The sequence below is a fragment of the Aristolochia californica genome, unplaced genomic scaffold, assembly GCF_029961685.1.
Source record: "Aristolochia californica isolate CCGP_79_NKW_82.1479 unplaced genomic scaffold, dmAriCali1.0.hap1 SCAF_13, whole genome shotgun sequence".
Taxonomy (NCBI): Eukaryota; Viridiplantae; Streptophyta; class Magnoliopsida; order Piperales; family Aristolochiaceae; genus Aristolochia; species Aristolochia californica.
The window spans coordinates 27,986,900-27,999,181 of NW_027181804.1; the positions used below are offsets into that span (position 1 = coordinate 27,986,900).

General features: G+C 40.3%; 2 protein-coding genes across 2 annotated transcripts; one reads left to right on the plus strand and one right to left on the minus strand.

The window, feature by feature from the left end:
- The first annotated feature begins 221 nt into the window (after positions 1 to 221).
- Positions 222 to 2,121, plus strand: LOC137948689 (F-box/kelch-repeat protein SKIP25-like). The gene has a single exon (XM_068794826.1). The coding sequence runs from the start codon at positions 532 to 534 to the stop codon at positions 1,654 to 1,656; it is 1,125 nt and encodes a 374-aa protein (XP_068650927.1). The 5' UTR covers positions 222 to 531; the 3' UTR covers positions 1,657 to 2,121.
- LOC137948690 (phytochrome-interacting ankyrin-repeat protein 1-like) lies at positions 2,109 to 8,971 on the minus strand. Its single transcript, XM_068794827.1, has 3 exons — positions 8,277 to 8,971; positions 3,230 to 3,401; positions 2,109 to 2,598 (listed from the first exon to the last, which is right to left on the minus strand). The coding sequence occupies exons 1-3, from the start codon at positions 8,394 to 8,396 to the stop codon at positions 2,384 to 2,386; spliced, it is 507 nt and encodes a 168-aa protein (XP_068650928.1). The 5' UTR covers positions 8,397 to 8,971; the 3' UTR covers positions 2,109 to 2,383.
- Between the last annotated feature and the right edge of the window lie 3,311 nt (positions 8,972 to 12,282).

The window sequence follows — 12,282 nt, forward strand, 5'->3', positions numbered from 1 at the left end:
AAAGCTGTGGTATGCCGTGTCGAAATATCAGGGAAGAAAGGAGAGGCGGGGAAGCGCGAGAGGATGCGTGAGGCAAAAGGCTGCAACTCACAACCACTCAATGACATCCTTTTCCAAATTTCCTCCCATTCTAAGGGTTCCTTCCCGTGCTCGCCTTTGAAGTCCCACCCACAACCTTTTTTTGCATTTAAAGCCATCTTTATGAGCAGCTTCCCTTTGGTCGTCTTCTTCCCCGACTTCCCATTGTCCCTGTTCCATTTTTTTTTCCTGTTTTTTTGCTTCTTTCGCGTCAGAAATCTGACATGAAAGGGTTGTGGATTCCGAAAATGGGAGGTGATGACAGAAGGGTTTAAATCTTAACAGCTTAGGAAAGCGCTTTTAGTGGTCGTTGCTCGGAAAACGACTGGTGTTGGTCCGGGCTGAGTAAGCATCGATGGTGTGGAAATTGAAGGGTATGGCTGTTTTTGAGGTGTGACTGGTTTGCAGGTGGTGAGTCCGTTCTTCGGGGAGAAGGTGCAGTTCTGGTTTGCTATGAGCAGAACGAAGAGGGTGAAGCTTTGCGAGGAGGAAGAGGGGCAGCAGCTGCTGCCGAATCTACCGGACCACCTGGCTTATCTCTGCCTCTCACAGGTTCCTGCGCGGGTGCTGTTTTCGGTTTGTCATTCGTGGCGGCGTCTTCTGTATTCCCCTTCGTTCCCTCCCTTTCTGTCCGTATACGCTCTGTTGTCTTCTTCTTCTTCTTCCTTGGCGGCCGATGAGGAGAGAGCCGAGAACGAGACCCATCTTGGGTTCTCCTCCTATGATCCGATTTCGGGCGCCTGGCATCCGCTCCCTTCTCCAGCCCCGGACCCTCGACTGGGTCTCATCCTCCTCCGCCACCCATCGTTCTTCAATCGCCGTCTCCCAATCCAATCCGTCTCTCTCTCGGGCCACCTCCTTCTGCTCGCCGCCACCACCCACCAGCTCCTCCCCGCTCTGCCTCGCCCCGTCATCTTCAGCCCCGTTTCCAACCAATGGCGTCTCGGTCCCTTAATGTCGACCGGGAGGCGATGGTGCGCCACCGGCGTGGCCAGCGGAAACGTCTACGTGGCAAGCGGCATGGGGGCGGAATACAATTCGCAGGTGGCGCGGTCAGCGGAGAGGTGGGATCTGAATAAGCCCCACTGGGAGGAGGTGGCGCAGCTCAAGGACGGTAAATTCAGCAGAGAGGCCGTGGAGGCAGTGGGCTGCAGGGGTAAACTCTGCATGGTGAACGTGAACGGGAACGCGGCCAAGGAAGGAGCCATCTACAATGTGGGGAAGGATCAGTGGGAAAAGATGCCGAGAGGAATGCTGGGTGGGTGGAAGGGCCCCGCCGCATCCATGGAAGAGGAAGCACTTTACGTGGTGGACGAGGCGGAGGGGACCCTGAAAGTGTACAAGTGGGAGACAGACGAGTGGAGGACGGTGATGGAATCGGAGCATTTCAAGGGGGCGTCGCAGATGACGGCCAGCGGCGGCAAGCTCTGCGCCGTCCGAGCAGGGGGTGCCGGAATCACCGTCGTGGACGTGGTAGCGCAACCGCCGAGGATATGGGTGGTGGAGCCTCCGTCCGGGACCCGCGTGGTGGCCGTTCACGTCCTGCCCAGAATGAGCAGGCCGGACACGCAGGATTGATCTCGCTGTGCCACGATCTTCTCTGTTTATTATTATTACTTTTTTCCGGTACAAGAACGGGTAAGAAGCGAATGAGAGAGCAGCGAGGTTCTCCGATTTGGGCAAACTCCAATATCAATATCAAGAAGTTTGATCTCTCAGCTAAAGGCGATGATACCAGATGAGTCTCTCTGCCCTAGTCATTTTGTTTTTAGTAAAAGATAAGAAGAGTGAGGGGGCTGGGCGCTCAGGGATGTTGACCATCGCTGCTGTGTTACAGACGGGGAAAAATCCAAACGGCTCTCTCGCTGTCGACGGTGCTATCTCCACAAGTTCGGATAAAATTCTGGAGAAAATTCCGATTTTTTGGTAGCCAATACTGATGAGGGAACCCTTTGTTTATCAGTACTTGTTCTTAAAACTTAGGACACATTTTCAGAGGTATACTTTTGCTCACAGCTTTAATCTAATTCAAAAATCAGGAACCTGTACACATATAATGCTTATATTTCAGGAATATAGTACCCATAATAACTATCTAGAGTTAAAAATCTCTATTAAAATACAGGTTCAGTTGTACTGAAAGTTCTATACTTTACCAGTATACTGGTGTTACAACAGAAAAAGAAGATTATACTACCCACCGTTGTTCTTAAGAACAGAGCAGATGCTCATATTGCAATACAGTAACGGACTCGGATACCTTACACATAGTTGATGAAGTAAATTGACGATTGAAAGAGGCAATTCAGTTACCAGAGCTGTCGGAACCTTCAAAACCTGATGATGAAGTTTCTTCTTGGAGACGCTTAATTTCATAAGCCCACCCGAGGCCAGTGCAGTAGTGGAGAGGTGGGTTGAACCGACTGTCATGCAAGTCGTCCGGCAGAAATGCTCCATTTTCGACCAAGAATTTGATTGCTTCCTTGTTCCGGACCTTGGCAGCGTTGTGAAGAGGGGTCCCTGCTCCACTCAAGAGAACACATTTGAAGAGAAGTTAACAAGATTGTTCCAAGCAGCAGACGTCCAATTTATTTTTACCCCACTATTTTCTGCTTGTCATCTAGCCTAGGCAAATCATACAGAGTCATTTGAATCTCCCAATAAAGAATAAGGACATCAAGGGTTCGGATCGCTGCCACGCAGGGGAGCTGACATGAAAGGGGTGAATGTAACCCATGTATCTAGGGACAGAGGTCTCATTTACCTTCTTTATTTACTTGAAGAGATCAGTCACAACGCTGGCGTATGAACAAAGAATGAAAATCTGAGCCCTCTCTTCCAAGTGAACAGAGTCCAACTCGATCTCTACTGCTAGTGACCGATGTAGGATTGGAGTAACAGGTAACTAGTCCTCAACCAATTAGAAGGGTAGGGTGAATGGGCCCTTTCTCTCCTACAAGATGCATGGACTAACAAATCCAAACCCATAAAGACTAAGGAGGCCATTCACCCTGCCTCTCTGATTGGAGAGGACTAGCTACCAGCAGCTCTCATCCCATCTCCGGCCCTAGCTGGAGCCAAATGCATTTTCCATTTGTATTACTTTAAAAAAGTGTACTTAGCTCACAAGAGTATTGATTCTACAACTTACAGCCACAGGCACCCTTTGTTCTGGAATCAATGTCTGCACCGCGTACAAGTAACTCGTCCATCACTTTCAGGTGGCCTCCTTCAGCAGCAAGATGCAGAGGAGTAACACCATGAGATTTAGGACCACATGCAAGCACATTCACATCCATGCCTTCATCCAAGAGTCGTTTCACCTGCCATAATGCATTTTGGAACGAACAACTGTACATTATATTTCACGTTGTTAAATAACAGAGCAGAGAAAACAACATATAAAAGAAAAACCTAATAATTTATGAAAATATTTTTTTTCATGGTGAGAAAAAATATTCCATTTTTATCAGTCATTGTTCAGTTAGTGTTTTTAACAAGAGAGAAATTTCACAGTTATTTGAAGAAAAAGACTCCAAAGAATTAGAGTGGGTAACAACCGTCTGGACAAAAGAAGCACAGCCTAATGGATAAAAACACGTCTTATAGAAAAGACAATAGCCTACCATGTCTCAGACCCTAGATCAATAGCAAAAAGACAGATTATAGTTGATATCCAAGTTTCTCAAAGATATATCAACTACAGCAAAAAGGAAATATGATAATCCTTTTGGTTATCAGCCAATACTATTGAGTTTCAGTGACAACATGGTCACACTTCTTCTCTGGTTAGTAAAATTCTAGTAGACTTCTCTCTTCATATAAAAAAAAAAAAGAAAAAAAAAAGGAGAAAGGAATGTCTTAGTAAGTATAAAAATAACAAATATTGAATAAGTTTCTTAAAGCTCCTAACAAGAAGAACAGGATCGTTGTAGATATAAGATGTAAGTTAAATTTTTGTAAAGTCTTAAATAGGAAATCTAAATAATGAGCCCAAATAAGGCAACCTCCTAAAGGAAATCCTGTCAATAGTAATCTTCAGTGTGAATTAGTCTCTAACTGTTTGACCTTTTTTGTGTATTCCAATTTCCAATTCGTTGACACAAATAGGATCTCACCCAGCTCTTGAACCTCTTGATTTTCTCCCACCAAATATTCCAATGATTATTTGATGAAGACTGGTTTCAATATACGAAACTTCACGCACAAACCAACTCAGATTTGAATACTTCATAAGCTAATCCTTCACTAACTCATACAATCTCTCTAATAATATACAGGTTTTGGCCTTCTACTAACAAATAAAGGTATGTTTTATGCTTCTGACAAAAGCAAGCATTAATTTACATCATCATTTTCCCTCTTTAAAGGTGAGGATCTTTGGAGAAATTTCAATACCTGCTCGTCAAGTGGAACAAAGTTTGTAAAAGCAGACAAGAGGGGGGACCTGAGCAATAGAAGACTGAACCAAATGAAAAAGTTTTTTTCTAGGAAAATGATTATGGCACTTTGCAGTGGCTAAATCATGACAATGGAGAAAGATCCCAAATATGGTTTCAGTGCACATTGCAGGCTGCCTACCGAGATTCCAGCCAACAGATGTTCGAGCATATGGCAGTCAATCACCAGGTGTACAAGAAATTTCTCACCTTTTATAGGGTCCCATGTATGATACAGAGCAAATACACAGTTCTGGACAGACCTCTGGCTTGGCAATTCGACATTTAAAAAATCAATTTCCACGCCTCTACGATCTATCCATAAGTAAATATGTCACTATACGATAGCTAAAGCAAGAGAAAGAAACTAGAGTTACATGGATCTTCCAATCCAGGCGAGCTATACCACAGGAAACCACTGATATTGCAGAACTATTGCACAGGCTGAAATCATTCTACTTCAAGAGCCTGGCAATGACGATATTATGTTCCTCAAGGACATTTATAGGTGAATTCTCAACAGCTTTTTCTCTAAAGACAGTCAGTGGGTGTTTCCTCACAGAAGCAAGGCAGCCTTTGCACGGAAGTCATTAGCCACACAAAAAAATCTTACATTTCATTTGGAGTATTGCCCACAAGAAAATCCTCACATGTGATGAGTTGCAATGACGAGGTAGTCTTTTTTTCTTGTGAGAATAATGAGTCTTTCTATTGATAAGAACTTTGGAATACAAGCTCACAGCACAATCTCATAGACACATCAAGGTAGAGTGGGAACAGTCCTAAATTACTGTGGAAGTGAGGGCCCCACAACAAGCAGAGGCCTTGAGAGCCCCTCATTAGCTAATTGGTCTGCAAGCCTGCGGGCTGATCCGCGTACATGGCTCCATTCCACCTGCCTGATTCTGGAGATTAATCTGATTTCATCAAACAAGTACCCTACCCTCCAAAAGTTACGAGCGTAACTGTACCATATAAGGATGGAATGTATGTATGCCATTTCCAAAAAGATATCTCACATTTTAGGAAGGCTCATGAATAGCATTCAGCTAAGAATTTTGAGAAGGGTTCTGGGAAGCATAATTAGACTAAAAATTAATTGAGAATTGCTTTCTAACTCAAGGAGCTTAGGGGACCCAACTGTGAACTCACTGTGCAAGTTCTGAAATACAGAGGAAGAATCTGTTGATCACATTATGCTGTATTACCCTTTCAGCTTCTCTATTTGGTGAGCTGTCTTTAACAAGTTTCGTCTCCACTGTTGCTCTCCATCTTCAGACTGACTTTCTAACAAATCTGCCATACACAGGTCAAATTCTTAAGCCACAGTTCCATGGTTTTTGTAGGAGTGCAACAACAGTACTTTTAACACGGCTCCTTCTTCTGTTGGTGGTTAATCAAAGAGATCATACTTTCTATTCTCACTTGGGCTAAAACATGCATAGGTCTTTCTCAAATCCAGAAAGGGTGTATTAAATTGAAGCTAACAGTGTCTAGCATCAATTAGCCGATTATGCATAACAGAACCCATAAAAAACACTTGCCTTTAACAGGGTTTAAGGATATCATTTAGAATTAAATAAGATTACAAGTTTTTTTTCTTTTTCATTTTGAAAATTAAAGAATTACCAAGTTAAAAGATGAGATTAATAAGCTGTCAGACACTAAGATGATCCTTGTTGGACACCTTTTTCTTGAACAAATATGATTCCATGAGGTCAAGATGCAAGCTACAATGAGGAGGGGTGGGCATCAAAACAATGAGAGATTGCCATTAGCACACCCCCTCATTGGCTAGTTTGTCAGCTAAGCCATTAGACCATCTGTTCAATGTTGGAAACTTTCAGAGCCCCCTCTACTATATAAAAGGATATAGAATGAGAGAATCAACAAAAACCTTACTCAAACATCAGAAAGCACTAACTCGAGATAACATGCCACTGACATTAGCTTGACTTAAAATGTTAAGGACCGTTGATCCGACTCCATAACCTTTGCTATGTCACACTTAGCTAATAAGTTACTAACCATAAGACAGTATGATTTTCACCATCAACCACATGGTTACATGCAAGCAAGAGCTTTTCTTATGCTGCCTGTTATATATCTTGTTTTTGAATGTTGAATACACAAGCACACTACATCTCATTTGTCCCAAAGAGACTTGAACCCGTGAACTCACACTAGAAACCCCCCATGCGGTCATTGTGCCAAAGACTCGATCGACAAATACTTAGTCAATACACCAAAAGCTCTTAAACAGATTAAATACATAAAAATTAATCCCCTAAATCTACTCCATGTTAAACTGGCCAAACCCGATGCTTATTCCCCGCATGAGACCCTTCAGGCACAAAAAAAGACCGTTACATCACACTTTCATGCTAATGTCAATGCAGGTGATGACTTTCATAGTGGCACCAATTAGCCATTTCTATAAGTTACCCTCTCCTGCACCCAACAGTTCACTCTATAATGGCCAAGTAGCCCTTTCCACCTTCCTAACGACTCTCGCCATGTAACACTTTTCACAGGCCACATTGTCCTATATTCAAACAAAAGACATAGCTGTTCTAATAACAAATGTCAAATACCTAACTAATACATGGAACATGAAAAGATAAAGCCTAAACTGGTCTCATATAGGGGTGTGGAGAAGAGAAAGTAAAAGTTAATTCCAAGGTAATCTACTTTCCCTTGAGGCGGTGTGTTTTTTGTGTTCATGTGCAGATGGAAAGTGTAAAAGAACAAGTGGGAACAATTAAATATTCTCTATTACATCTATTGTCGAGATGAAGGATGATTTCATCTTACATGGCCATCTTAGATATTCTTTAAAGAAAGTGAAATTCCACCATTTGAGGTGGGTGGAATTTCACTTTCATTCTTTTAATTGATAAAGGTGGTGAACTTTCATTACTCTCTTTTAATTCATAAAGGGGGCCATTCACTTCGTTTATGTTGAAAAGTGATTCACGTTTTTTACATAAGAAACTGTCCACGTGCTCTAATGCATTTTACACACTTATCCAACGAATTGACATTCTGCCCAAACTTGTGCACTACCGAGATCTAAGTCAGCCCAACCAACATTCATGTCCTAGGTTGAGTCCACAGGCATATCACATTACTAGTTTCATATTTGTCAATCAAAATGAAAGTTTAATTTCAATCTTTACGAACAATTTATTTATACTCAGAACCACTCGTCATTTTTACACAAGGGGACAACACAAACTCCAACGCTGAATCTAATGTAGGAAAAGGGGTATTTATTCGAAAGCAGCTATAGTATGACATAAGATTACGAACACCAACTCTTGACCACTTAGAAGACCTTTCCTCATTATTAGAAGAAAAATAGAAATAGACAGACAAGCGAAGCAAGTTCACATTTAGTTAAACAGCAAAAAAGCCAGTTATTAGATTAGAACCAAACATATTTATATATGACATTCATATATCTATATATGGAACCTATGACTACAGCAGAGCAAAGAAAAGGATAATACACATCCCATCAAGCAAGTTCACATTTAGTTAAACAGCAAAAAAGCCAGTTATTAGATTAGAACCAAACATATTTATATATGACATTCATATATCTATATATGGAACCTATGACTACAGCTGAGCAAAGAAAAGAAAATAAAACATTCCATCAAATGATGGGATGTGTATTATCCTTTTCTTGAAAATTTAAAGTTATTGCTCCAATCTAAAAAGTAAATAATGAAGATAATAAACACGGCATCCTACCTCCTTCAGATCACCTTTCCGAGCACCGATGTGAAGCAGAGTCCAGCCTCTGTCGTCCGTGTCAGAATCATAAACCTTGAATGATCGTTTGCTCGACCATTGTCTCCTTAACCGAGCCATTTCGCCGTTAAATGTTATCCAATTAAAGACTTGACAAACAGCAAACTTCAGCGTATACCCAAAGATACCAGAAAACCCAAACACAAAATATCAACTAGTGAATACTGGAGAGCGGCTTCCAGCTTGGGCTTGACAACAGAAATTGTCAAATAACAGAAAGCAAACACAAGAGTGAAATCGGGGAAAGAGGTTTTAGGGTTTACATGCTCCCAGGGTTCTAAAACGTCAAAAACAATTACGGAGAAGCGAAAGAATGATTCGCCATGCCGTACGGAGCGAAAGGATTCAAACCAGGGCCCAACACACGAAGATTTTGGAAAGAAGAGATCGGTGCAACAATCACAAAAAGCCGGAAGAAAGAAGAGAGTATCATAATGGAAAGTACAAATACCAGTAGATTTTAAAGGGAAACAAGAGAAGGAAAGGGAAGGATAAACCCCTGGAAATCAGATTAAAACGAGCTTGAAGGTTGGATTATCTGCGAAAAAGCGAAGGGACTTCCGCGAGCTCATGGAGAAGAAAATCGCAAATCAAAGCGAGAAACAGAAAACCCTTGGCGGCTTGGAATTCGGTAGCGAGACACGAGAGGTGGTGGCTCGAGTGGCGAGATTGGCTTAAAAGGTACGATACCAAAACTAGGCCACACGCGGTTTCCCACACGTGTATTCACCGTCGAGGATTGAGCGGGTCGGGTTTCTTAAAACCCGAACCTGATCCAAACTCGAATATGAACCCGACCCCAAAATCCGAACCACAAAAAAACTCCAAATATCAAACTTTGTCACCACAACCCTCTCCCTCCTGTTCCCATTAATCCAATTTAAATCCCACTGATCCCCTCTCCATCCCCAATAAACCCGCCCCATCCTCGTAAACCCGACCCACTCCTAACCGATCCTTATCCTATTTTATATCTCCGTCTCATCTCCACAGGTTAAGTTCGAAAAATCTTTCTTCATCCTAAAACTGATGGGTTTTTTCTCTGCCCCATCAAACCCGAATCGATGCCCACCCCTACCAAGAAGCCTGTCTGTTTCTAGGTTTTCTCCTAAGGGAAAGGAGTAGAATCCCTCCCCTTCTCCAATGACTACCCTTAGGGTAGGAAACCCTAGAAAATAAAATAAAAAATAAAAATTTGACTATTATTATTTAAAAAATAGTTAGTAAAAATAAGATAATGATTATTTTTAAAACCATAGGATTCCAAACAAACCCTTATAGTAAGGGAGAGGGCAAGTCCCTCCGCCCTCCCTTCGACCCTCCCTCTTTTGAAATCAAGATGGCGAAAGGGTAAGAAGTGGTCTCTCTGCTTGTTCATAAGTAATTTAAATTAATATATTAAAAAAATTAAAGTTAAAGGGTAAAAAAATTACATGATACCTTAAATTAAGTGAAAATAATTTAAATTTTTTCCATTTTTTATATACAACTTATATTTCAAAGCAATCTCTCCCCTTACACTTCAAAGTACACTCAAAAGAATACTATTGGCCCCTTCCAATTCTTTTTAGGGAAAAAAGAAGTGCCTTCAATGAAAAAGTCATTTCCTCTAATATTTTCAATTATAGTCATGAGATATTTTAAATCGCGTTTGAATATAAGATATGTTGGAATTATGGTTTCAAATATATTATTTATGAAATAAAATTACCATGATTTTATAGGCGTGGGGCCCACTTCTAGATGTTTTGTCATTGGATGTTCAGTACAGGGAATAATGGCCAGCACATCCCCCCTGTAGAGGTAGATTAATTGGGTGCATTAACTTAGTGGACACATCCATTGGGAATAAGGAGATGTATCTCTCCTTAGAAGATGTATCTCTCTTAAAATGATATATCCTTATGAATAGTCATTAGTGTCACACCTTTTGGAAATCTATGAATTCCTCCATGGTCTTACAAGTAAGGCTAATGCTATTTGCACACCCAGTCTGGTTGAACGGGAGCAAACTTAATCACTTGTAAACGAATTATCAAAGGTTATCTTGTGCACTTCAAGTTTTATATATTCTTAAAGATGAAAAGTACACTCTCTTTATTCTTCTTATTTCAATTATATGATATATGTGAGACTTTTATGATAAAGAGAATTATGGAGGATTTAATATATATTTTTATGATGTTTATTTTATTATTATTAAACATCGAGTCTAACCGAGTTATCAATTTATACGATACCCTACATAAACGCCAATGATAATTCCATCTCATATTGAAACAAACTCAAAAGATTCAACATGTTTTATATATATATTATTTTTTAATTTTTCATATTATAAACAAGTTTTATTATTTTATTTTATTATATATATTAATTATTTTATATTTATTCATTGGTTAGAGAAGAGGAGAGGAGGGAAGATTTGGAAGGACAAACCCTGGGCCAGCCGAGCGCGGCTGTTAAACGTCTAGAAACCAAAATCGTGGCCGACGTTCCGTCGTTCAAACCGCTTTCACCACCTCGACGAAAAACGGAAGCAGCAGAACGTTCACACCGGGAGGGGCATCTTTACCCACGAGCACGCAATCGCAGCTTCGCTCGCAAAGTCAAAAGCGGGACGAGCGGGTCGTATTCACAGTTCACACAGCCGACGGGAATCACGCATCGCAACGCGTTTTATCCAATAACGGTAGAGATCCCACGGAGGCGATTTTCCACAATTACCCTCCATTCCAATAAGATATTTATTTATTTATTTGTATTTTCTAATAATATGAGAAAAATCGTTTGTATTTCCAGATTTAAGTAAATTCTAAATTATAATATTGATGTAATTATAATTACCATTTTACTCTTAAATATATTCTTAAGGAGCATATCACTCTATCTCTGTCATTGTTTAAACATATTTTTGATAAATTCGATGTGTGCATTAAAATTCATAAACTTGATTATTGGTTTGATTAGTATATTCCGAAGTTTATCGGATTTCAAGATTTTACCTACAAGGTGATACCTAGAGTGTGACATTGGATCTGAAACCAAGTTCAAGCATTAGGTGAACTCTCATTGTGTAACAATGTTTCCAAATATTTATGTAAGAATTATTTTTTAATCTAATTACAAAAATACCATTTTAGAATCATTTGTCAGAGTAGTTTTGTCCACTCTTGTAGGCGGTAACTTTCCGCACCTAACAGATCAGTCTATTGGGTTGTATTGGCTAGCCGCTGTAATGGTATCAGAGTTGGGTATGCCACGTCCCGCGTTTGAATCCTGTGAGAGGCGGTCAATAATGGGCGGGGTAGGTATTAAAGTGGTTTCGTTTACTATTGTAGGTGGTAGCTTTCTGCACCTAATAGATCGGTTTGTTGGGTGTATTGGCTAGCCACTGTCATCCTTTAACTTCACCCTTCAATGGTCTCATTGGGGTTCTCTAAATAGAGGTTTTGAATTCGAATTTCCCCAAGTTCGTAGGGGCAATCGGGTATAAATAAGGAGTAGGAATATCTCGATGTCTATTGTGTAAAGATAAATATATACCAAAATTTCCCTTGGAAGATACAATTGATTCTAAAGTGATGGTATCTAGTTTTTCGATATATATAAAAAACCGATACACCAATCTCTTACATAAATCTTAAACCTTAAACCTTAAACTAGTATAGTCGTATTTAGTTATATTTTTATTATTAGTATTATTAGTATTATTATTATTATTACAAGCTTTTATTATAAGACAATGGACATGCTTAATTAGGTATTTTATTACAATTAAATGTTTAATGGAATTCTTAATTGTCATTTTTCATTAAAAGTAAGCGCCATCAGTGATTCTGAGTGGCATGATGGTAATTGCAAGAAACTATAGAGGCATTTTCTCTCTGCGTTCCCGTTTTATAGTGGAGCAGTCCCACCGATTTTCCGACAGATGCTGGTAGAC

Bases quoted from the DNA above. Each gene is read 5' to 3' on its own strand.
- LOC137948690 (XM_068794827.1), bottom strand. From the start codon at position 8,396: ATGGCTCGGTTAAGGAGACAATGGTCGAGCAAACGATCATTCAAGGTT. The intron at 3,402-8,276 runs GTAGGATGCCGT...GCATTATGGCAG, and splicing joins GGAAAGGTGATCTGAAGGAG to GTGAAACGACTCTTGGATGA. The intron at 2,599-3,229 runs GTAAGTTGTAGA...TGAGTGGAGCAG, and splicing joins AACAAAGGGTGCCTGTGGCT to GGACCCCTCTTCACAACGCT.
- LOC137948689 (XM_068794826.1), top strand. From the start codon at position 532: ATGAGCAGAACGAAGAGGGTGAAGCTTTGCGAGGAGGAAGAGGGGCAG.